This window comes from Thalia democratica, chromosome 4, assembly GCF_965202585.1.
Source record: "Thalia democratica chromosome 4, ktThaDemo2.hap1.1, whole genome shotgun sequence".
NCBI classification, from domain to species: Eukaryota; Metazoa; Chordata; class Thaliacea; order Salpida; family Salpidae; genus Thalia; species Thalia democratica.
This window is the reverse complement of record NC_139168.1, coordinates 68,567,912-68,594,375: the sequence shown is the minus strand read 5'-3', so window position 1 is coordinate 68,594,375 and position 26,464 is coordinate 68,567,912. Positions and strand designations below refer to the sequence as shown.

The 26,464-nt window shown below is 28.1% G+C and overlaps 1 protein-coding gene across 1 annotated transcript; it reads left to right on the top strand.

Moving 5' to 3' along the window:
* The first annotated feature begins 8,620 nt into the window (after positions 1–8,620).
* Positions 8,621–25,908, top strand: LOC145833612 (uncharacterized). The gene is made up of 15 exons (XM_082940765.1): positions 8,621–10,833; positions 11,434–17,284; positions 17,506–17,554; positions 17,615–17,676; positions 18,116–18,185; positions 18,265–18,343; positions 18,533–18,621; positions 19,093–19,266; positions 19,786–19,869; positions 20,454–20,666; positions 21,451–21,550; positions 21,827–22,045; positions 23,024–23,122; positions 24,468–24,492; positions 25,176–25,908. Exons 1-15 carry the CDS (start codon positions 8,621–8,623, stop codon positions 25,215–25,217), a joined length of 9,369 nt encoding a protein of 3,122 aa, XP_082796891.1. The 3' UTR covers positions 25,218–25,908.
* Positions 25,909–26,464: the final 556 nt, after the last annotated feature.

The following is a 26,464-nucleotide window of genomic DNA, read 5'->3' as shown; positions in this document are numbered from 1 at the left end:
GCTTTTCTAAAGTTCTGTGTTTGCACAATTATAAGTTTTTAACTCAAAATTAGGACTTGACTAACTAACACAGGGTTCGTGCGCGTCAGACTAAATCAGGCTAAGTCAGGCTAAATCAGTTTTTTTGAAAAAAGTTGAAAAACGTCAGGCTAAATCAGTTTTTTTATGTAAAAGTTTGACAATCGTTCAAATGCTTGAAAATTTTTAATTAAAATAAAATTGAAAAATCTTTTTAAAGATCAAATTGAGATGTGAATTTAGTTATTAGTTATTAAAAACAAAACCAGTCAGTATTTGTAAAAAAAAATGCTTGAAAACTTTTTTTGGATCTCTATAAAATTTTTAAGAATCTTCATAATTTAGTTTTGAGTAAGTTATATACGTCATAATTTTGAAAATTCATTATAAAAAAACATTGTAAATATTACAGTTTAGTTAAACAACTTATTTGTTTGTTTGTATTTTAATACTCGTGTAAGCGTTTCATTTTAAATTTTAATAAAACACAAAAATGCACGTCGTTTTATTATAAATCTTCTGGTTGTAATGGTTTAACTTAGTGCTTAATTAAATTGAACAATTGTGTTTAGTAATATATATTATATTTTTACACTAGTAGTAGATCACTTATTTAAAAAATTATCACTGAATTTGTTATGTTAAGGGCAAAGGGGGGTCAATCACTTTTTTCACAGTTTAGCCTTATTTTATTGAGTTGTAAATAAACTATGAGGTTTTTTTTTGCAGATTTTAAAAGTTCAAAAAGGTTTATAAAGTTTTGATCTAAAGCTGGTTAAAGTAGGAGACTACAACAGTACTAATCAGATTCCCATTACCTCAAATGACTTATAAAGGGTATTTTCCTTACTTTGAAAAAATGTCAGGCTAAATTGGTCTCAGTCAGGCTAAATGAAAAAAAAACCGCGCACGAACCCTGCTAACAATAAAAAAAAAATTATGCAAATAATTAAAACATACGAGGTTCATAAAATTTAATTAAAGAACAATTATCTAAAAAAGCTATAACTATTTATGTGTATAGAAAAGGTAAAGTATAAAATAACAACAAAAACTGTTTAGCAAATTTTTATAAACTTCATAAACAATATCTTTTTACTTAAAATAAATTTATGAGACTTGTGAGTTAAATTAAAGTTTGATATAAGTTGAAAATAAGATTTACCTATCATCTTATTTAGTTTCGACCCATTTTTTAACTTTTAAATTATGCTTTTATTTTGTTGTGTATGTATGTGTATCATTAAAGTAGATGTATTTGCTAAAAAAAATTAAATTGAAAATGAATAATGATAAAAATTTGTTGGAAAATTTAGTATTTTCCACACATGAAGAAAATTTTGAACGTTCCAAATTTAATCAGCTTTATGTCAAAATTTAATTCCAATGAGAAGTTTAAACTATTTATAGTTTTTTCAAAAGTCTACAAAGTAAAATTAAGCGTTAAAAACTTGTTTTACCAACGCTTTAACGTCAGCTAAAACTTACAGTCAACCCGTACATAATTCATAAACAGTATCTAAATTCTAAAAAAATAGGTATTTTAATTAGAGTTTAAAAAATACTTGAGTTAAAACTAAGGCGACAGCAGGTTACTCATGTAACGAGTTTAACAGCAAGAAATGATTACTAGCTTAAATTATAAAAGAAGAGATAGGTATTATAATTTATTAACTTTTTGGTTTTTTTTTACCTCCAAATGGAAATTTTTACTTGACTAGCCTTATCTGAATGGTCAATTTGAATTTTAAATCAATGTTTGAGATTTTCAACAACTTTTTGTATGGAAATTTTGTTATATGTTTAACATTTTTAAAACTCAGCTAGCAAAGATTGAGCATGCAGCTCTAATTTTACTAGTATTTGAAATTCAAACAAAAAAAAAAAGAAAAATAATCAAATTTAAAATTCGTTTAAAACGGCGAAAAATCTAAAATTAATAAAAAGTTTCTTTTTCTTTTTTTTTTTTTTGTGACGTGGAACAACAGCTTTAGTGTGCCACCCCACGCGATGCCCCTGTTTATTATAATGGCTTAATTATTAAACAATTATTAAAAGTACGCATTGTGAACTGAGGATACTGGTGGGCCAACATCCAAAGTCTCAGTTAGGTCTGGTTGACTGTCTGTGAGAAGATTGTCAACCTGACCTTTTGTTCATACTTCTCCTGCAGAAGGGGTGACTTTCTAGCACGTTTATGCTTAAAACCCGCTGCAGGCAGCTTTTCATTTATATTACTTAGGTTGGACATGATTAGTGTAAAATACTTATGTGCTAACTTATGCTTATCAGTGGATTTTATCTGAAAATAGTTACAGCTATTCTAGACAACTTTATACGATCAGACAAAACAGCTCAGAGTGGTGTATCTATTATACCAAAGAACCACAAAGAAATAGAAGCACTATACTTCAAAAATACGAAGAACTTATTAAACTTTTTTAAAATCACTTGGTAAAAGTGCAACTTAATATTAAATCAAGATTTAGTGCAGTAAACTATAAAACACTTAAATAAATATCAAACTTATAAATCAATTTCAAGTGACTTAAAAAATTAACAATTGTTTAAATAAAAACCTTTAGAGTGCAATGACTATAAAAGGCTTAATAAACTTATAAACATTTAAATCTAATTCAAATAATTTAAGGCAGTCAACATTTAATTTAAGTATTACCTCTACATTCAAACAATACCTAAAATAAACATATACAATAAGTTCAAGATAAGATTTCTTTCTGGAAGTCTTTCACACAGTCTACTAACTGCTCTGTATCTGTAAAAACTGTAGTGCATCATGAGCCTTGATTCTCATTGGCTCGCTTGAATGCGAGTTAGCTTCCATATTCGGTCATTGTTGTCTAGCTGCATGCAACCGTATCAAACTCTAAATATTCTCTTGAGCTCAACGTTCAAACAATGACAATGCAAGGAATTCGCAGCAGCTCATTACAGCATTATCACAAATGTTTTAATTTGGAATAAAAATAGGTACATAATCTTTCGTCTTAAGTAGGCTGTTTTTACAGAAAAAAGTTGACTTCGAAATGAAAATTTCTGCTTTAATTTTTTTTATTTCTAAATATTAGTTACAACAATTTCAGATAAGTTAATTAATGCGTAAAACTACAAACATTAAATAATATGTTAAATTGTTTATTTATTATAACATTGAAAACTACAAATTTCTGTGTTAATTAAAACATCAAACTAAACGTTACATGTTAAAAATGTTGTTAAAAAACTTAAACTATTAGAAGTTCACTTTTCACAAACACAATAAAAAAATAGAAACATTGAATAACGTTGTATGTATTATACGTTCTAAAAATTAGTATGTAGTACTCAAATTTTTAACTTTGTAGTGAAGGTTTACAAATTACCTTCAAAATTAATAAACATTAAAAGTAAAAGCTTTGTCAGTTAAAAAAAAACATCTCTAGTGTGAAAAAACTAAACTTATTCTTACCTTTAAAGTTAAACTACAACGTTTAAAACTTAGTATTAGTATTGATAGTTAAAAGGAAGTAAATGATTCATTATACTTGTTTTTTTGCTGGTGTTTATCTAACATCTTTAGCAATTAGAATAGTTTTAAAGTTTAAGTAGAAAATAATACTTGATCATATATTTTTAGAGTTTTAATAGATATACTTACTTATTTTAAAATACTAAATGACTGAACTCAGTTATGAAGATGAAACTTACAATATAAACTTAAAAAGTATTTAAATTTTTTTTAAGACGAACATTTTATTTTGAACACAAGCTTAAGTAGTTTAAATTGAAGCCATAATGTATAATGATAAGTTAAATTGTATCGCTTTAGATAATAAAGCTAGATGAAGAAATTTAGAATTAAAATAATATGTCTAATTTATATAAAAAATAAAATAAAATAATTAGTTCTAAAAAGCGCTGTAGTAAGTGAAACATTACTTTGACTTCATAATCTATGTTTAATCAAATCTGTATAAAAACTTTGTTGAAAAACAAACATTTTTCTAAAAAGATGTATATTGTGTATAACAAATGGTTATACTTTGTTTTTGTTAAATTAATTTGTTTGCATTGTTAAAGTAAACTAACAAAAAGTTTAAAGGGCGATAAGAATGTTTTAAAAGATAAATAAAAAAAATAGTTAAAGTAAGTGACTCATTTAATTGTCATTCGTTAGTGTTTTCTGTAGCTAAGACTTTTAAACTTACTTAGTTTTACAATTTATCATAAAAATTAAAATTTTTGATATATTTATTTATTGTTTTCAGAAAAAAAAAAAGTAAAAAACCTGTAACAAAGATATTTATTATCAAAGTAGTAGTAATTGAAATGGATCAAGTAAAATCAAACGACTTAATAATGTTAAACTGTAGATTTGAAAACTATGATCTACAGATAATGTGTGACATTTTGAGAAATAAAACAGTTGCAACGTCATAATAGGTTTGTAGTTTGGACTTTCAACGCGATCATATCATATTGGTGATATTTATAATTTTTATTTCATTTCTTATTTTCTATTGTTGTAAAAGACACCAGTCAGAGAAACGAAAGATGACAAAAAAATTTAATAATTTTTCAGGAAAATGTTATTAGTCTCGATCATGGAATTAAAAATATTTTGACAGTGCTTAACAATACCAACAATGATTTAAGTTTTGACTAAGCTTTATCAAAAAATTTCAAATGTTTTAATCAATTTTTTCGCTTTTAAAGACTAAATTATTTTATTTGTTATTTTGTTTGTTTTACTAGAACAAGTTATCATATATCAATAATAATAACAAGATTAGTAGTAGCACAAAATTGCTTTATTATTAACTATTTAATTAATCCTTCAAACATTTGGCTATATAGATATGTTTAAATAAAATTATACTAATTTTAATACAGTATATTAAACGTAGACTAATATATTTTAATTTAAACATAAAAACCAGTAAAACCTTATAGTTATCATACTACAAAAATTTATATTTTAGAATTATTTTTACAGTGATCATTTCAATTATATTTTTTCAAAGAAGAGGAGTAACAAAATCTGTATTTCAAAAACTTTTGTTATTTTATATATTTAGATTTAAACTGAAAACTATTGTAATCACTTATTTTTAATTTTTATCAGAACAACAAAAGAAGATAACAAATGTTTATCAGAAATGTGAAGGTAAACTGTCTTATTTCTAACTTTATTATAAACAATACTCTTAATAAACATATCATTTACAAACGAAAATAAGGTTCAATAATTCTTTTATCATTACAACTTTAAAGTGTTTTGATTTTAAAATAAGTGTAGCACATTTTTTTTCTTACATGAGTAAGATTTAAAATCAACATATTTGTTTTAATACAATCAGTTTAAGTTGTTTTTTGATTTTTAAATGTTACTTTATTTAAAAATAAACAAACAGCAAAGTGGACCAGTATATGAAAGTATATACGGTAATTTGTTTTATGATGATAATTATTTACTGTTTTTAATTTTTTTACCCTAGCATTTGAAGTCCTTATTCTTGTTTAATTAAAAATGTTTCATGTTATAGACATAATGTTTATTATATGACGGAAATTTGAAAATATATATAAAATAGAGTTCTGAGTTTTTGCGATTTTTTATTGTCTTTTCCAGTTTTTATTCACTTTATTATTATATTTAAAACAGTTTTGGTTTTGATATAAGTTTGAAAGTTTTTGTTACATAACTTTAAGTTCTATAAATAAACTTTTATTCGTTTTTTTTTTTTAATAATTTTTTTAATACTTTATACTTTTACTCATTTCATCATTTGTAATTGACATAATTGTTATATTTCTTCTATTACTATATAAAAAGGTATTTGTTATCTAATTATTTAAAAGTCATATGCTAGTGTTTATTGTAATATTCTTATTATTATTTTAAAAAATTTCAAATCTTTATTTTAATCAAAATAGAAAAATTTACGAAACTTTGAACGATGGAAAAGTACAAGTTCAAGAAAAAAACAGCTTTTTTATTTAAAGATAAGTTTTTATTTATTCTCGTGCCAAAAGGTATTACTCGTAAAATTTATTAAATATTAAAGTGAAGATTAATTTTTTTAACTTTATGTATTGAAAAATTATATTTTATACAAAACACAGCTGGATATATATACTTTTGTTTTTTAGGATCTTCAACCTCTTCAGTTTCTAAAGTAGCATTTTCAGGTTTTTCATAATTTTAGAAAGTACTGTTTTACTCTTTCACTGAAGCACAAAATTCAAAACTATGATATCACTGCTGTTATAAAGAAATATACAAGTTTATTGTTTATATAAAAACTATGTGCATATGTTAAAAGAAAAACTAATTAAATGTTTACAACTAGACTAATTCGTATTTAAGTATTTGATAACTAATTATGTTAATAAATTATTGAGATTATACTACTTAGTAATACATAAAATATAATATTTTGGACGTATTAGTTGAGAGGCCTCCTTAAAAAAGTGTGCGATTTTATGTACCTATTTAAACAAATAAAACAAATATTTTCTTTAAACAAGGCAAGTAATAACTTAATTGATAATTGTGTGGCAGATAATTAAAAGACTTTTTGTTGTATTGTTTTATATCAGAACTGTTAAAAATTAAAAAAAAACAGTAATTTGTATTTTTTGATATTAATACAAATGTACACATTAATAATATTAAGTAAGCTAAAGCTACGTGTAAAAAGGTTCAAAATAAAAATAATTTCAAAAATCATCATCAGACTACGACAATACAACGTAGCAATAAAATTGTAGTTATTATCATATATGAAAAATGATAATAGTATACATATTTAGCTAGCTGTATGTTCATTTCAAGCTAGCTAATACTAAAAAATATATTGTAGGTTTATTAACTTACAAAGTACGTAATGTTTACTAATCAATTAGCTATACACTATAACATGCATTTAAAATCACAAATAAATAAACACTCAAGTTCAAGGAAAAAATGTTCAAAATAGTGTTTAAATAAACAAAAATAATGCAGGTTTTATGCAGAAAATAGCAAAAGGGTAATGACATAGTAATTGTAAACATTATTCAGTTAATTATTAACAATGAATGCTTCATACCAATATTTGTTTAATATTCATTTTTCTCTGTTTATTGCTATTGTAACACAGACTAAATAACAGACATTGAATGATTTTTAATAGTTCGAAGTTTTTTTTGTATAATGAAAAATTATGAATTTTGTATTTTTAAGGCAAGTTTTAATTAGAATAAATACTTTTACACAGACAGTTTAGTAACTAAACATTTTATCTAGTTTAGTAGATATATATTTTTTATAAAGAGTTTAGTTTATAGACAAAATTACTATTTAAAATCTTAAATCAATAATTTTTATCGACAACTGTTTTATTCATTACAAAAGTTAAACAGTTGAAATATTAACGTTAAACTATATTAGTTTCTAAAGCTATTTTTAAACTTAAGTTTGAAAGTTAAAACTTTTTTTTTAAACAGACTGATTATTTGTGATTTTAGTTTAGGTTACTTGCTTACAAAGTATCAAAACATTTATTGTTTTAAGTTTTGGTTTTAAATATTGTCAGTAGCTAGTTTAACTTTAACTACAAAGACTTTATCTAAACATAAATAATTAAGAGTAATTAGTTTTATAACATTGTTTATATTTAAGCAGTTAAATTTAGATAAAAATTTAGTTTTAAAACGAAAGTAAAACATATTTTTAAAATTGTACGAGGATGTAAATAATTTTCTTATCTGTTCTTTAGTTTTTGACATATATGATTTTTTTTGTCTTACTAAAGTATTTTTCAAGCTTAACTATTATTACAAATTTTTGTTTTACTTTCAGTTTTTTATACCCAAAAGTTCGCAATACAAGAAATTCAAAGTTTAAAAGAAGATTTTATGTATAATACAAAACATGAAGTAATTAAATAATTTATTATGTTACTTATTTTTTAATAAAATATAAAAGACTAAAAACTTTTGTTTAATAAAAGATTTTTTTATACTGAGATGTTTTTAGCTTCTATTATATGCTTTAAAAATGTTATACTCTGAAGAGTACTTTATTTATACAAACAAAAAAAATCTACCAAAATTAAACAAAAATTTAAAAAGCTAAAATGTTTACAGTTGTTAGAAAATGTTTTAAAATCAAACAATGTAAAGGTGGTAAACTTATTTTCGTACCTATATTTTAAGTTCGTTTAATTTATTCTAAACGAAACAAACTCTAATTTATCTGGTATTAAAAGCGACAATCATTTTTGTCAGATTTAAATCCAAACTATTGTTTTTAATTTTAGGCTTGTGTTAATACTGTTCAATGATACATTCAAATGGCTAAATAGAAACATTAAGCTTAATAATTTTCATTTTTACTAAACCATTATACTTTCAATTTAGTACTTTTTTAAACACTTTAGTAAAGATTGCAGCACGTAAACAAAAAAACATTTTAACAAAACAAGTTTGTTTACAATACACTTTTTATAAAACAGACGCTTAAATATTAAATCAAACACTCGTACACTTCAAGTGCACTCCCTTTCATCTGCAACACGTGCTCATTGTGACGTCATAACCACGTGATCACTAGAGCATGTCGCTCATCGACGACGACGCTTTGTTATCAGTAGCAAGTGATAACGGCTCGCAGCAGCAACTAAGCGAACAAAAAGTAGATTTTTCTCAGCAGCCAATAGAAAACGGTGATTTTTCCCAGCAGCCAATAGAAAACGGTGATTTTAGTCAGCAGCCAATAGAAAGCGGTGATTTGTTTAGCCTCGACAGTAATTTGTTGACCGGTCGAGTTGTAGAAAGTCCTTCGAACCAGCAGAGTTTTGTTGACAACAGCAGCAGTGGTTTGCTTGATATATTTGGCGCTGAAAGCAGCAAAAATACAAACGAAAACGGTCAAGTTTCAGGTAATGAAGATTTGCTTGGTTTGTTTAGTTCAAGCACGACAGATACAGTTGATAACAGCGAACCAGTACTAGAAAAATCTGATTTTAACGACTCAGCTGAAAGCACTGATATTTTTAGTAACTTTGAAAACACAAGCCAACTGGTAGATAAGGAATTGCCAAATAGTTTATCCCAAATTTTAGGCCCAGTTAAGGCTGCAAATCAACTAGTTGATAGCACGAGCTTAAGTGAACTAATTCAGTCCAAGGAAAGCACAAATTTTGTTGATCCAGCTGAAAATACTGACGTAGCAGATATTTTTGAAAGCTCAAATCAAATAGGAGAAAACACTTTATTAAATCAATCTACAAGCAGTGGTGAAGTTTTAAACCCCATTGATAGCAGCTCTACAAATCAGTCTGTTGACAATAACAACTTACTTGATTCTTTCTTTTCAACAGAAGCAACAGCAAACACAAGTGCGAGCGAAGAAGGTAATATTTTTGATGCAACAACTTTTGAACAAAGTTCGAGCAGTTTAGAAGACAGAAGCACAAATAACGACTTAAACAGCTCACTACTTGATTTCTTTTCAACTTCTCAGAGCGAATATTCTAATCTAAATTCCACTGGCCAGACAGAAACTTCAGAAGAAAACATACTGAACACTCAAGATCAATTCAGCAACAGTTTGTTTGATTTAGGTACAGAAAACAGCTTAAACCTTGATTTTTCAGAAAATTCAAACAAAGAAAACAGTTCGGAAGAAAATAAAGTAAAAACTGACGAACAAATAGATAACTCTCTGTTCGATTTAGGCACTGAAGAAAATTTAGAGGTTTCAACGTCTGATAATGCACAAGACGATTTACTGAACATTTTCGGTGACAACACAGAAAGTACAGTCAAGGAAGAAATTGTAAACATATTTGACGTTTCAACACAATCAAATACGATGGAAGTTGCCCCGCAAATAAACTTTCAAACTGATAATATTGCAAATGAAAACATGACAATGAATTTAAGTCAAGAAGGTTTTTTTGAAGGAGGGTTTTTTGGTGACGACAACACAACTGAAAATGTTACAAATAGCAGTTCACACAACTCGGTTGAAAAATCTGATGAAGTTTTAAGTTGTGAACAAAACAACGTACTAGGTTTGGGCACCGCTGAAAATATTTTGAACCAGTCTGATACGGGAATACAGATTGAAGAAGACAATTCTGAAGCAAGAGAAGCAGAACAAGGTGAATCAGAAAATACTCATAGCCCAAAAATTGAACAACTCGAAAATTATTCGAACCAGTTTGATAATATTCTAGAGCAAACTCTAGAAAGTAGCTTTGAAGATAATCCTGCAAGTGGTGATAAATCATCTGAATATATTTTACTTGAAAACTCAACTTTAGAACATCAAACCCGAGAGGTTATAAACAATAAAATTACTGAAAGCAGTTCAACTTTAATAAATAGCAACTTTGAGAACTTTTTAAACGTCGATAGTAATGTTGAAGCTAACAATTTAAACGAAACTTTATCCTCTTCAAACTTAGAAGACTCTCTTGATCAGAGCATACTCAGTAAGGATATGCCTGAAGAATGTGAAAGCAATGTAAGAGATCTCAAAGAAGAGGCAGACAGTTTCGAAAACAAACAAATCCCAAATCAAACCGACTATGTAACATCTGACGAACAAGAAGTTGTTGCAGAAGAATCAAGCCAATCAGAAACCGGAACGGAAGCTTCGAACCTGATTTTGGACGAATCGTGCTACGGCAAGCAGTCGGGAGACGAATCGGAAGACGCCAACGAAAAGTCTTCGAGGAACGTCAGCCCCGTGTCGATGGAGTTCGAAGACAGTTTCTACGTTGGGAAAGTCCCCGAACAAAAACCAACCAGATCTAGCAGGTATGGTTTAGTTTGAAATATTAAGTCTTCTCATGTAAAGAAAATTTTGTTTTAATATTAAATTTTGCGATAAAGGATACTTAAAACTTAAAAAAAAATAGTTTTGTAGTTTATTTAAAGTTTTTGTTAATTAAAAAATTAAATCATTAAATGTACATTTTAAGATAGTAGTGTTCTGAAAATGAATTTAAGCTTAACAAAGTGAAATAAAAAATTTTAAGCTTTAAGCGTAATATAGTTTAATAATAGTAAGACAATATCAAATATATAAATGTTTTAAAAGTCTGAAAGTTTAACTAAAATCGTTGTTCAAAAAATGCTACATAAGTTTTTGAAACTTAGAAAAACTTTAATCAAAAGTTATTTTTTGACAAACCTCTCAACGTTTTTCCTTCTTATTTTGTAACGACGTACTTAACAGACATTCATTAAAAACCAAATACTTACCCAGCACAAGCGAAAGTGTGTCAACCAAATAACATTAGTTTTTCGAACTAAGTTTTTTTTTAAACAAATACTGAAAAACTTACATTTTTCACAAAAATTTAATATTTTACAAGTTATTTTGTTTGTTTAAAGCATTATAACGAATAATTTCAGAGGCGACGTCCTGCAAAGCACAGTTTATTTTGGATCCGACTCTGACTCGTACTCCGACGGAGTCCTGAGCCCCGACGCGAGCTTCAACATTCCTCAGGAGCAAGCGCAACAGTACAGCAACCAGCTCAGGGTCAGTGACGTCACGGAGAACCCCCGATACGATGACGTCACAGACAGTCGCATGGTTGGAAGTTCTCAATACATGTCGTACGACGACTACAACGACTGGGAGCAGGTCGGTGGGGAGAACGGCGCCCACGATGGCGCCCACGTGCGGATAAACACGCTGCCGATGATCGCCGAGGAGGACGAGAACGACATAAGCGAGGAAGTCGGGGAAGAAGAAGAGGAAGAAGAAGGAGTAGAAGATGAAGGTGAAGAAGAGAGTGGAGAAGTCAGTGATGAAATCAAAGATGTAGCAGGAAGTGGCAATGAAGAAGACGGCGATGGAAGCGATTTAGGAGATCAAGATTCTGCGGAAGAAGATGATGATGTAGCAGAAACTACAGATGAAGAAAAAGTTCAAGCAGAAAACGATGTTGTCGAAAGCGAGACAGAAAAGTATTTCAACGACTACAAAGAGTATCTTGACATCGTTAGTCCTTCTGACGTGAAAGAGAGTCATAATGAGTTCGAAACAGTTAAAGACGTTTCACAAGAAAATTTAACTGAAGAAGATTTTGGAGAAGAAGTTGAAACTGAAGTGAAAACCTACAATGAAGTAACACACATTTATACAGAAACGAGTATTGTAGGCGGTCAATTAGAAGACAAGGAAGACCTACGAGAAAGTTATCTTGAAGGTGAAGTTTCAGATGGTTTTGATGATGAAGTTAAAATGAACACTGAAGATAAAGTTCCTGAAACAAGCAACAAAAACTTGAACAAAATGCAATATAACAATGATGAAAAATTACTAACAACTGAAAATACGTTTGAAGACAGTTCAAACGAGTCACATGATGTTAATGACCCTGAGAATTCTGAAAAGCAAACTAAAATTTTGTCAGAATACGAAGATAACGAGTTAAGCTTTGATTCTTTGAACCAAAATGTCAATGACAACGTCACGACTAATTTAGACTATATTAATAAAGAGTTAAATGAAGAAAACAAATTCGATGATTTCAACTCCGTAGACGATGGTGAAAAGGAAAGTTTTAATATATCAGAAGAAGAATCAAAAGTAAATCTTTTCCAAAATTTGCAAAACGAAGCTAGAGAAAACTTAAATGAAGATGTAAATATTTTTGATGATTTTATGCCAAAAAATAAAGAAATAAACACAAATCAATTTGCTTTAAGTATTGAAAACAAAGTTAATGATGATAGTTGTTTAAGCCAGAATCTAGCTTCAGAAAGTTATAAAAAAGTTGATATGTATTCAGAAGTTATTACAGAAAACAATTTTGCTGGAAGTGAGTTGAACGAAACTGATTTTAACGCAGAAACAAGCAATGTAAGTGCAGTTTTAACAACTTCCAAGTTAAAAGAAAACGAAGTTACTACAAATGCAACTGATCAAAACCAATTTAACCAAAGTACACACAAAGATCAAGCAGAAAATGAAAACTTGTTTAACAACAGTATTGAGTCCTCCAATGAAGCCAGTACAAATATTTTCTCAAATGAAAGCGGAACCAACGTTCAAAACTTTGCGGAAGAAGACAACTTGCTAATCTCAAGTAGAGATGCGTCACAGGTTGCAGTCTTCGGTCTAAAAGAAAACGTTGACAGTACGAAAGAAAGCTCTATTTTTGATGCGTTTGAATTAAATGCAAACGAAAGAATTGAAACAAAAGAAGAAAGCAATGAGTTCCAACTTGAAATGAATACAAGTATCTTTACAAATAAGAGCGAGCCAATGAAAACTTCTCATACTGAAAACTCGTTCGATACTGACAGGTTTATCAGCTCGTCACAGATTGCAAGCGATACAAAAGACAATATAGAAAAATCAACTGAAATCGAAGGAAAAGATGCGTTTGCTGCTGATAGTTTCAAAGATGACTTGCAGCCTAATAAAGCAATCACAGGTCAGAACAATGTTTTTAATAACGAGCTTTCGGGTAGCACGAGTACAATGACGAATAATCACAATACTGACGATAAGAGTGTTTATTTAGAAAGGCAACTTGTAGAAGAGAGCTTAGAAATTAACGACTTAGCTGAAATGCAAATGAAAACAGAAAATAAGACTAGTGAAGAAAATACTACTGATTTTGCAAATGATATATTTACAGCAAATAACAGAAATACTATAGTAGATAACGATTTAGTTGAAATGAAAAATATTGATGAAAGTCTGACTAGTGATGAAAATAAAACTGATTTTACCAATGATTTATTCACAGCTAATCATACAGTTACAATGGAAAATAATCGAAGCGAAACACAAGTCGCAACTGATTTGAGCTTTAGCGAAAAAAACATTCAAACTTCAATTATTGATACAAACTCAAACATAACAGAAACTCAAGACAGGTTCATGCAGGATGTAGGTTTTCAGCAGGAAATTGCTGGATTATCTTTGCAAGATGACACTACATACAACAATGAAGTTTTATTTGGCCAAAAAACTACTTCTGAACCAACTAGCAATGACAACTTATTTACAAAAGAAGATAGCTCATCTACGGCAGTAGGCATATTTTCAAACCAAAAATCACAACCTGCAGAAAATATTTTTGATATGACAGATACTGATGAAAGTGAAAAAGAAACTCTTTCTTTTGCCAATGAAAACAAGTCTGCTGGTACAAACTTAGCGCAAAACACAAACAGTGACTTTATTTTTGATACCCAGAACAACCAACTAACTGCTGCAGTTCCCCCCAGCTTAGACGCTTTCAACGCTGAAAATAAAACGAGTGATGAGTTTCAAACCACAGGGGAAGTCGCAGTGGTTGAAATTGAAAACACGAACTTGTTCGACACCGTACAGAACACAACTAATCAATCAGATCAATGTAGTTCGGCAAGTTCTGTCACGTCTGGCAGCAGCGATTCGGCGTCAATCGAGCTGGTTGACCATACAATTGAGGTAAATAATCAACAACTCAATAAGTCTGACTCTGATAATCAGGATCATATGATTTTGGATTCAAAGGAGCTAAGGATCCATGAAATATCGAGTTCGGAGCACGACCTGATTTCCCGTCTCCATGACGACAACATCTTGAACTCGGGCAACAAGAACCCCGCCACACCTTCCAACACCCCTATGACGTCACACAACGATTATGACGTCATGTCTGAGCGGGAAGAACACCTCAGTGATGAAGACGAAGACAATATTGAGGTTCTGCCAAAATATACAGAGAACGACTTGGAAAATAAGTCTGACTCAGAAAGAATTAATGTCAAGGATAGTTTAAAGCTTGAAGTGAATTCTAGAAGCTTAGAGGTTCAAGAAAATATCTTTGAAAGTTCAACTAAACACGATAGTTTGATCAGTCAGAACTTTGGTAACGAAACGTCAGGAGAAATTGTACCACAAACTCTTACAAAAAACTTTGCACAACATGGCAACAACAATTTGTTAGAAAACTACAACAACATTGATTATGTTGCTGATGTTTTTAATACGGATGCTTTAGTTGAATCTGACGTCTTGAACAGCAGTGAAAAGGCAACACTTCATCAAGGTCAACTTGTTTCAGATCTTTCAACAAGTGATGAAGTTGTGAAGAGTAAGTTAAACAACGAATCACAAGAAGCTATTATTTCAAGCAGTGATGAAGAGACATCTGCATTAAAAGTAGAACAGTCACCAGATAAAATGACAGGAGAAAACCTTTACACGTATGAAACTGGTGAAAAAACTAATAAAATTGACACAGAAAACCTAAAAACTGATGACTGTAATCAAGCGACTCTGGGTAGTTCTTTGAATGAAAATGAAGTGGACACTAACATTGGAGTATCACACAATGAAGATTATAGTACCTGTCCAAAAACTGACCACACATTTGAAATAGATGAAACAAAAGAAACTTTTGGTATCGAGAAGACGGAAAACATATTTGATAGTGGTTCGTTGATAGAAGGGCCGGATTTGAATAAAAGTGATCGTAATTTATCAGATGAAAATTTTGCTTTTGAAGAAAAGCATTCAGACAACAGTATAGATGAAAGCAAAGTTGAATTTGCTGCTGGTAACATTGAAAACATTTTTGAAGATGAGGCAAATAATGTTTACAAAAAAGAAGACATCATTTCTGTAGATATTGAGCCAGCTGAAGTTGATACTAAATTGATACAACCTAAACTGCCTGCTGATAACAACGTTTCTACCGTTTCTGTAGATAAAGTAGTAGAAAACAATATTTTGTTTGGTGAAAACTTATCTGGCACGAACGATAAAGCATCAGAAAGTTTATTTGAAAATGCTTTTGAAAATCCTGTTGATTTTGAAAATGTACCTGAGAATGAAAACATTGAACAAAGTATTCATATTTTTGATGACATAGACAAAAACGATACTCCATTTAACAGCAACTTATTGGAAACTGAAGAAGGTAAAATAGAAATAGATACGCAGCAAAATATTAACAGTGATAAAAATATAGAGACTCAGGTTGAACATGATAATTTAAATATTAACGAGACAAACGAAACAGTGGAAACGATTGACGTTCAGAATACACAGAACATTTTTGAAAGCGAAGCAACCGAAGTTTACTTAACAGAAAGTACAGGCAGTGATAATGTTGCAATTAATGAAGATAGTTTAGACTTGTTTGAAACAAAAGCAACAGAGCGTAACACTGACATTAAGAATGTAGAAAACAAGCAAATAATTGATGATAGTTCATTGAACTTAATTGAAGTTAAGTCAGAGAGTAAACAAACACTAGTCGAAGAAATCAGTCCTGCCGAAAATATAACAGCGACAGAGATTGTCACAGTATCTCCTGACGCTTTTAATAGGAGTATAGAAAACCAACAATTGTTTGATAACAGTTCAGAAAATTTAGATGCTTTTGTATCAGAAACTAAACAAGCACAAGCCGAAGAAATAAATGCTGATGTAAACATATTTGACAACTTGAACGAAAATGTATTAGAAACTCAACAAACACAAGAGGAAAAAACTGATGTTGCTGAAAGTATATTTGACAACTTAGTAGAACCTGATGGTGTTTTGACCGCTGAAAACACACTTGATATTGAAAACAAAACAAACATTCAAAATTTTGATGATACCAACGACAGCGTTATACTTGAAACTTTTAATGATATACAAACAGTTTGTGATGATAAAGCTAATAGTAGCAGTTTATTAGAACATCAAGAAAATATTTTCGATTTAGATACGAACCAAAATAGTCGCAATGTTGATAAATTGGATAATTTTGATGATGTAAAAGAAACAAGTTCTTTACATAATAGTGAAAAAAGTATTGAAGTTGTTGCCTCTGCAATAGGTGTGTCAAAAACACTTTCTTCTGAACAAGAAGATATTTTTGAGCCGGCGTTAATCAACTCTGACAACATTTTCGACTCTGTTTCTGAATCTGAAAACTTACATTACGAAAACATCCTAAACCAAAAACCAGTTGAAGCGGAAAATGAAAACATTTTCGACTATTTAGCCAACGACATAATAAGCAACGCTTTGAACGAGCAAAAAAATGTTTCGAACAGTGAAAGTATTAACGAACTTGAAGAAAATGAACAGACACTTGTTGAAAGTATAGAGCAAACAAAAACGATTGAAGATGAGTTGCATTCTGCCGATGAGGCAGCGAAAACCAGCATAGAAGCAGAAAGTTTAAATGAAGGAATTATTGATACATTGTTGGACGATTTGAACAAAGCTTCTAAAGAGAACAAACTCGAAACCGAGGTAATATTATGTTCGAAAGTAAAAAGTAATTTAAACTATTACAAAACTATCATTTTTTTACTGTGAAACTAATATGCAGCTTTTTTTTTATACAGGATAAAGGTTTTAAAGAAATTTTTAAAATAAACTTTACGTTTAAATGTTATCATTTTCTAAGTGCTTCAAAATTTTTCTGTTAACAACCATGAAAAAAATCATACGTGATTATTATTTTTTTCCAGATTGAACACAGCCACAATGCAGCTGAAATTGATCACAAGGCAATCGAAGGTAGTTTTTATTGTAAAATAATAATTTTTAACGTACTTGTAATTGTACGAATACACACAGAGAGGCGCGCCAGTGCGAAAGAAAACAACGAAAACGTGAATGGAGGCACTCAAAATTATCAAGTACTTTTGTGAATGTGTTAATAATTACGTGTGCTTAAAATCACGCTTTTAAACGGTGTCAATAATTTCAAAACTAAATTTGTAGTTTTGATTTGATAAATTAATGTTTATACAACTTACTGGTATTTTTAAATTTTATTTCCCTAAAGGTTGCCAAAAACTGTTTTTTGAAACGACTAATAAGTGTTAATTCTTTCATTTAGGATAATTTTTATTGGTATCTAAAGTTAAACTGAAACTATTTTCTATTATTATTTTAACTTTTTAAGACTTTGGTTTTGAATATATGTCGAATGTATAACTAACCTTCAACATAAAGTTTAAATTTAAACTTTTTAGTACTGCAACAAAATTATCTTATTTCAAACAAAGTTCACGTCATAATGTAAACTTACCAGAACAAAACTGTTTGTTTTAAATTTGCTTGATCAAACAACAGAATACAGAAAACCAACAAAGCGAAACGAAAAAAACGCTAGAAAAAAGTGATAATGATGAAAACATTAAAAGTATGTTTATCTTAAAATCTTAACAACATTTTGTGTTAAGAAAGAAAAAATTGAAGTTCTTTATTTATTTGTATTTTAGCTAATGGCTCACTAAAGAGAAGAGTAACTATCGATGATTTCAATAAGGAATCTGAAAACATCGAGCAATCGACTTCCAGGTTAAAATACAATTTAATACTACTTTATCAGTTTTCTTACATAACTAAGTCTCAAAACAATTAGCTATTAAAACGCATTACTTACAACTTTTGATATAAATCAGAAGTATAGTTAGATACAATTTTAGAGACTAAATACTTTTTAATATGAATTTAAAACTTTACAATACATCAATTTAAATGTTTCAGGAAAAGATACGATACGACCGGAAGTATTGAACTTTTGACCTCTTCAGACGAGGAAAGTGAAAGTGAAAAACAACATGATGAAAAACCAGGTTTGTATTAATAAGATAATTATCTAGGGAAAGATAAGATTTATACAGTATTTGAAGTTACTTCAATCAAAGTTTAAATTCTACTTTTGATTTTGGTTTCTAAATTGTGTGTGTAGGTTAATTCATTGAATACATTTTACGCTGACAAAAAAGTAAAAATAAGCTCTATTTTTTTAAACAATAATGTTCTCCAGTTCATTTAGGGAGTATGATAGCTCAATCAAACAACTTTCTTATTTTGCTGACTTTACTATTATATTTCGTCGGCATCTTTTCACCATCTTTTATTTTTAGTAAAGCAGTAAAAGTATGTAAAACAGGGTTTCCTAAATATGCAGTATCGCCCCCCTTTAGGGGTGTTTTAGCAAGTGGCAATAACCAGTAAAATGTAGAAACTTGGGAGACGATTTTGTAAATTTAGATGGTCAAATATTTTAACATATATTTTATTACTCTTTAAAAATCACTCAGACGGAACGGGGTTGCTGATCCCGCTCTCTAACGAAGACGAGGACCAGATGATGAAGGAGGGAACTTTGCAGAAGAAGAGAAAATCACTATCGCCACCAACGGCGCTGTTGCTCACCGTTGCGCTCGATGACGTAAACGCGCCACCAAGTGTACAAGAAGAGGAGGGAGAAAATGGTTTGAAGAGATAAATGTTTTTATTTTTAAATCTTAAGTACTTGCATAACTTATTTATTACAGTTATTTGAATTTTTTTAAACACAATACAACTTTATGAAAACATAAAAATAAACTAAACGGCTTTATACATATATTGAAAGTTTTTGTAGTTCTTTGTATGTCGAACAATAGGAAGGAGAAAATATTTTGTTGTGACCTTTTTATTAACTTTTAGATACTTGTATAAATAATAAATAACAGTTACTTGACTTTTAAATAAAGTAGAAATTACGGTCTAAAAGCATAAGATAAAACTAAACGGTAATAAGTTTGTATATTAAATTATTTAAAGTAACTTAACTAAGATTTTCAGTACACGTTAAACTACTCAAGCAAAAAATGAGTAGTAATTCATTGTTACTTTCGTCGACTAAAAACTTTTTAAATGCACGATTTTATCGTGTTAAAAACAGTAAAAATTTAAGAAAAACTACTAAATTTGTTTAAACAACTACTTTTACTTAGTTATTTTTACAGAAGAACAAACAGTTACAATAGGAGAAACAGCTACTAGTTCAGAAGAAGAAAAAGATAAAAAAGAACAAGGAAGTAATCAAAGAGGTTTTGTTTTTGTTTGAAACTATATAAATGAAATATTCATAAGCAAGTTTCTTGGTCTCAAACCAATGGTCAAGTATAAGTTTGAAAATAATAGTTACTATCTTTGCTAAAAGTGTTTAAACTATAACCTTTACTAATAAAAGTGGTATACTAATAACTAAGTCTTGAAAAAAGAATCTTTGCTAAAAGTGTTTAAACTATAACCTTTACTAATAAAAGTGGTATACTAATAACTAAGTCTTGAAAAAAGAAGTCGAGTGTTTAAGTTAAGCTTGATTAGAAAACTGATCCGTCGTATTGGTTTTATTATTTTAAATACAATGCATATAAAAACTTAACAAAATAGCTAAAAAATTGTTTGAAGTATGCAATATGTCTTTAGTATACATTATTTTTCAACAAAAGATTTTCCAAACTTTAAAACAAACATATTACTTTAATTATTTAATTTAACGCAAATGATTTTATTGTATCAACAAGCACAAAATCAAGCAGGTAAAAAAAAATGATCAGAAGTTTGTAAAATAAAAAAAGTTTGTTAAAAAAAGAGATATTATTACTTACATAATTTATTAACAATATAGACACAGCACCGGACTTAACAACGGATGAAATCGGGGAAATCACCGTGGTTGAAACCGGTTTCACCATGAAAAGCAAGTACGAGGAGCTGCTGACACCGCCACCCAGTGTTGACATTTCCACTGTAGGGTGGGAGGAGGTTGTGGTCAATAAGGAGGTTTACAAGGTGGACGGAACTTGTCTCCAACCTTACAAGAAGATCATATGTCACGGGGGTTCGTTGTTAAGTACTTTTTTTTTTTAGGTTTTGATAATATTTTTGTTAAGTAAGTAACTCCTTATTTACTTTTGGGACAAAAAAATTGTGTTCGAAATGGAGTTTAATCAGATCTCCTTGAACACGCTTTTTTGGGACGAGTTATTTAGTTATTGCTGAGCCGTAATCATTGTATTTCTATTTTAAGTTATGTTTGTTTCTAATTGGTTTCACTTAAATTTTAATCAGCATTCCTTGAGTACGCACTTTTGAATTATGTTCATTTTAGCATGCTAAAGCAAAAACTAACTGTATTTAATGATGTTTATAAAAATTAAGCTGCAACATTTAGTAGCTTATGTACAACAGTAAACCAATTAGTGTTTTCTACTTTTGTTTTAGCTAGTACTTACAACGTTAAAAAAAAAAATTCTGATCGTAGAACTTTTTCAAAAAAAAATTTGTTGCAATTATCTTATACACATAAAATACAAAACGATCATGAAACTAAACCTTTATAAAAACTGTTTTGTGGTTAAGCAAACACTTTGGTGTGTAAAGGTATTAAATAATAATATTCAAAACAAAACAAATTACCTTTGGAAGATTATTATTAGCAGTAGTATGGATGTTTAAGAACAATATTAAATGAAGTATAAATACTTTTACTGCATTGTCTTATATAATGTGTACAGTACATGAGCTTAACTTTTCAAAGTAAATAAAGTTTCGATAATTAATTAATAACAATCTTCAGGATTTAAAAAATTAATAAAAGTCATAAACATGTATTATGTTTTTAGGTTTTTACAAAGACAAAAGTACGATAGTGGAAATATTTGGCCAGTATCTACCCGACAGTTCAAACCCGGCTCACAATTGGATTTTGGACAACATATTTATGTAAGTTTTGTATTTTTGCTTTAAAATAGGTTGTACTTCAGTTTGCTTTTACTTCAACTTGATACTTATCAATATAAACTTCACGTAATTATTTACAACAAAAAAAATGGCTAGTTTACTTGCTGAACTAAACATGAAAGTTTCAACATTAACTTTTAGTTACTTCGATCACGTAAAGAGATAGAATTACAAATACCTGCAACTACACAGATTTTTTTCAATATTTTGACCACGTGGTGACGCTATATTCGTGTAACAGAAAACACACAATTCCAGGTATCTTCTCTCAACGACGCAACTGTTGGTCGGCGATTACAACTTCTCCATCGTGTACTTCAACGACAACGTGTACAGGAGCCAGATACCCGGCAACAACTTCCTGAGGAAGTTCCACCAGATGATCCCTAGGGAGCTGAAGAAGAAGATGGAGTGCTGTTACGTCGTGCAGCCGTCTTTTGCGTTGAAAGCAACCATCAAGTTTTCAAGATTTCTCAGGTTTGTTTTGTTATTACTTTTTTTTGGTATATCTAATTGATTTAATGCAACTTTTATTTGCATTAAAAAGCTGTTAGTGTTCAAAGTTTCTAACGTTTGTTTAGCATTATATTTTTTAATGTTTTATATTGTTAAAATTTTAGATGTATGTTTAATTTTTTTAAAACAACCTTCCTTCGCGTTGAAAGCCACCATCAAGTTTTCAAGATTTCTCAGGTTCTTAGTATTAAGTTTTTAAAAATGATTTATCTCGTTTAAGCTTGTATTTTATTGTTTTTAAAACAATTCGCGCTGAAAGCTACACTCAGAATTTCAAGGTTCTTGACGTTAGCTTCTTTTTTTAATATATAAAGGTTCATTTTATTTATTTATTTAATGCAATTGTTTTTGCATTGAAAAACAGAATCAGATTTTCAATTTTATAGTGCTTGTTATGTTTTTTTAAGGTATAAATTATTTATCTAAAACTAATTTTTTTAAATCTTAATATGCTTTGTACTAAATGCTATTTTCATTGGTTTGCTCGGTTTTTAGTTGGTATTAAAAAAAAATGAAACTAATTTATTCGTGTCTATTCTTTAATATTATCGAAATATGATATTCAAGATTTATAATATTAGTTTTGAAATTTTATGGAGAGTTTTTTATTAACAAACTTATTTAAGTTAAGATGTTTTTTAGTCACTTTTATGTGTAAAAGTCTAGCTGTTTCACTGAACTCACAACAAGATTAAAAAAGGATAGATGCTTGTTTATTTTTTGTTTACATCATAACTGTTATAACTTTTATGGTGATTAAATCTTACTTTATGTTTACATTAACAGATAATTTAAAAAACTTAGCCACATTTATTATAAGTTTTTTTACTCTTAAATCGTTAAGATGTAGAAAAACAAGTATTGTATAGTTTCTAGTTTATATTTGTTTGAACATTTAAAAGTATTTTCAAAATATACAAAACTTTTTACACATTACAGTAGACAAGCGGTACAGAAGCTTGTATATGTCAAAAACCACGTGGAACTTAAAAACTACATTCCAACCGAATTTTTGTACATACCAGACGAAATACAGGGGTTAGTAACATATATAACAATTATAAGCGTTTTGTTTTAAGTTTTAGGTTTGATTTTTGCAATCTAATTATGATTTAAAACAAAAGTAGTTTTTTGAGCAAGCATCATCTTTTAATAGCAAAGCTAATGTACATAAGTTTTTAGTCAATTGTTTTGTGTGGTAATTGAGAGTATTGTTTAGTGTGGTCTAACAATGGTTTACAAGTTAAAAATATTATGTGCCTGCTAGTACTTATAAAACAACAATGTTTATATTATTACAAATTAATACTTGACTATGATTTATAATCAGTTTTTGTACTTTGTATATTTTAACTCAGTAATTTTTTGCGATCTAAAAAGACTTATACTTTATTCAATAAAGATAAAATAAAATAATTCCATACACTATTTTTACAGCTTTTATTATGCTTAAATAAAACATATGAAGCTACAGCGATACAACGTTGTTTTAAATAAAATAAAACTTGTATTTGTTTTTATACAATTTTATGATTAAATATTTTATAAGTTAGCATATTTAAAACTCAGCGAATTTTTGAAACCGGATGAAATACAAGGATTAGTGAATAAATGATATAATTTTTGTAATCAATATGAGCGTTTGTGTTTTAAAATTGAGTTACGATTGCAATCTAATTGTGGTTTATAATAAATATAATCTTTGAGTTTTATGTATTATTGCCAAAGCTAATATAAAAAAATAGTTTACTCAACTACTTTGTGTGCTCTTTGAGTGTTTTGGTTTGTCGCGATCTAACAATGGCTTACAAGACAAAAAATAAATATACACTGCTAGTTTCAATATATAAGATGTAATATATATTATAAACAACTTATTTGTTTTAAGTACAAATTGATAATTGATTCTGATTTGTAATCAGAACCTTATATACTAATTTTTTCAGTTCATAGGTATTTTTGCGACCTATAAAAAGAAATATTTTTACTTAATTAACAGCAAATTGCCTTCTTATACACTTTTTTAATACTTTGTTATGATTTTTGAATCGTTAATAAAACACACATAAGGCAACACAAACAAAAATTTATTTATGCTTATTAAATTAAAAAACAATTGTATTTACTATTTTACAACTTTTTGATTAAATATTTTATGTCTTTGCATATTTAAAATTTTGTTTATTGAAACTATTTATAATGATGTAGACGTTAATATTTTTTTCAAATGCTTTTAAACAATGCTTTTAAATTTTCTATGTTACTTTAAAATTATCACCCACGTTTTGGTATTATAGAATTAGATTTTTAATAGTTTTTATGAGTTTTGTTTGGTTTTTATGCAACAATTTAAATTAATTTTTTTATGCCAAAATCAATACAGGTCTGCCGCAGCGAACAACAAAAAGGTTAGTAAAATTCTTTTAATTTGTGTACAAAATAGTAAACTTAATTTTCCAAAAAGCGTTTTGTTTGTTTATTTTTTCAGTTTTGTTTGCATTATAAAGTAAATAATATCTAATGAGCAAAACTTTGTTTTACTTTTTATCATAACTTAGTTTATCTTTAATTTTAAGCTTTTTTTTTAGTTTTCAGCTTTCTAACTTCGCAATTTTATTTAATTACTAAGTTGTTAATACTAAAAATTTAGACCAAAAGCGATGAATAAAATTCGGCGATTTGTGTTATATTTTGCCGTGATGAACTAAAGTATACATTGTACTGCTTCTTTTTCATTAAATTTTTTGTTTGGTAATTTTTTAAAAAGGGGTTGTTAGTATGGTTGATAAGAAAGTTATTATTACTTTATGAAACAAATGTTTGGCTTTAAAAGTTTTAAAATATACAGACAATTATAACTTAACTAAGTTAAGGTTACTTAAAAAAACAAGTAAAAATTTATATTGATAAAAAAATAATAGACCTTTTAACAAGTTTATAGTGTATGAAACCTAAATTAATTGTTAAGTAAATTTAAAGTTTTCATACTTCTTTTTAAAGAAACTTTTATTTTTGCAGTTTTAAAGTTTTTTATTAAGTTTAAAATTTAACAGCATTTGTAATTTATTTTATAAAGTAAAACGTTTTACAGCAAATAAGACAGTCATGGTGGGAATTTTGGAAAGAAAACTGAAAAGTAAATAAGAAATGATTAATTACTTAAATTTTATTGTTATTTGCTAGTTTTTGTCAGTTTATACAGCTATTAATTAAATTTAAGTTTGTGATCATGTTCAAACTAAACAAGCATATTTTACTTAACATTTAAAACGTTTTTGGAGAATAGACGAAAAAATATTTTAAACTGTTAAATTTTACGTTTAAAACATAATTTTGTTTTGACAATTAACCTGAAGCCTCTTTATTATCGACAATTTAACCTTGAATTTATTAAAGTATTAAAACACGGTTTTTCATACTACAAGCTTTTTAGAAAGTAACCTAACAATCGTTCAAAGGGAAAACGATAAAAGAATACAATTTAACTTTTAAATTGATAAAACAAAAAAATATTTATAGTTTTTAACAATAGTTTTTTATACCTTATGTTAATATTTTGAAAACTGTCAATTTTAGATTGCTTACATTTTGACTTTTAATAACACTACAGTTATACTTTATATTGAATTTTTTTACGTACTATAGAACTTTTAATTCAAAATGTATTTTATAAGTTTGATTCTTGAAAAATTATGTTTACAAATACGATTTTTTTAACTTCATTTATAAAACAAATACATGTCATTTTTTAAATTTTTAACTTTAAACTTATTTATTATCTTTATTTTCTTGCAAATTTCTGCCAAATGTTCTTTCATTCTTTAAACAAGTATGCAATAAACTGAACAAATGAATATTCCTTTGTTCAAAGCATAAAGTTTGAATTTTTATTCTGATATTTATTTCTAACATTACTAAATTAATGTACAGTAACTAGTAGCAGTTTATATTTATCAAATGTTTAAAAAACTTTCAAAGCTTATTTTATAATGATAAAAGATAAAATAAAATACTTAATCTTCAATTTTTAATGTTTTAAAAGTTATAAAGAATTTTACAAGTAGTTTTGAATGATTCTAGAAGTATTTTCATAAACAAATGAAGTTACAAGATAAAATTGCATCAAAAACATTCTAATTACATATTATTCAATTATTGTTTTCACAACAACCTACTACAATAAATATTCTAATAAGTCAAGTTGCAATGAAAACAAAAACTTCCTTAATTTAAAAAATGCTTAAATTCATAACTAAAATAAATATTAAAAAAAATACTCAAAAACCGACAAAAAAGTTTATAACTTGAAAAGTACAAGAAGTTTTAAAAGTCTAGAAATTCAAAGCCTCCTGCTAATTATTTATTGTTTTATTTCAAAAG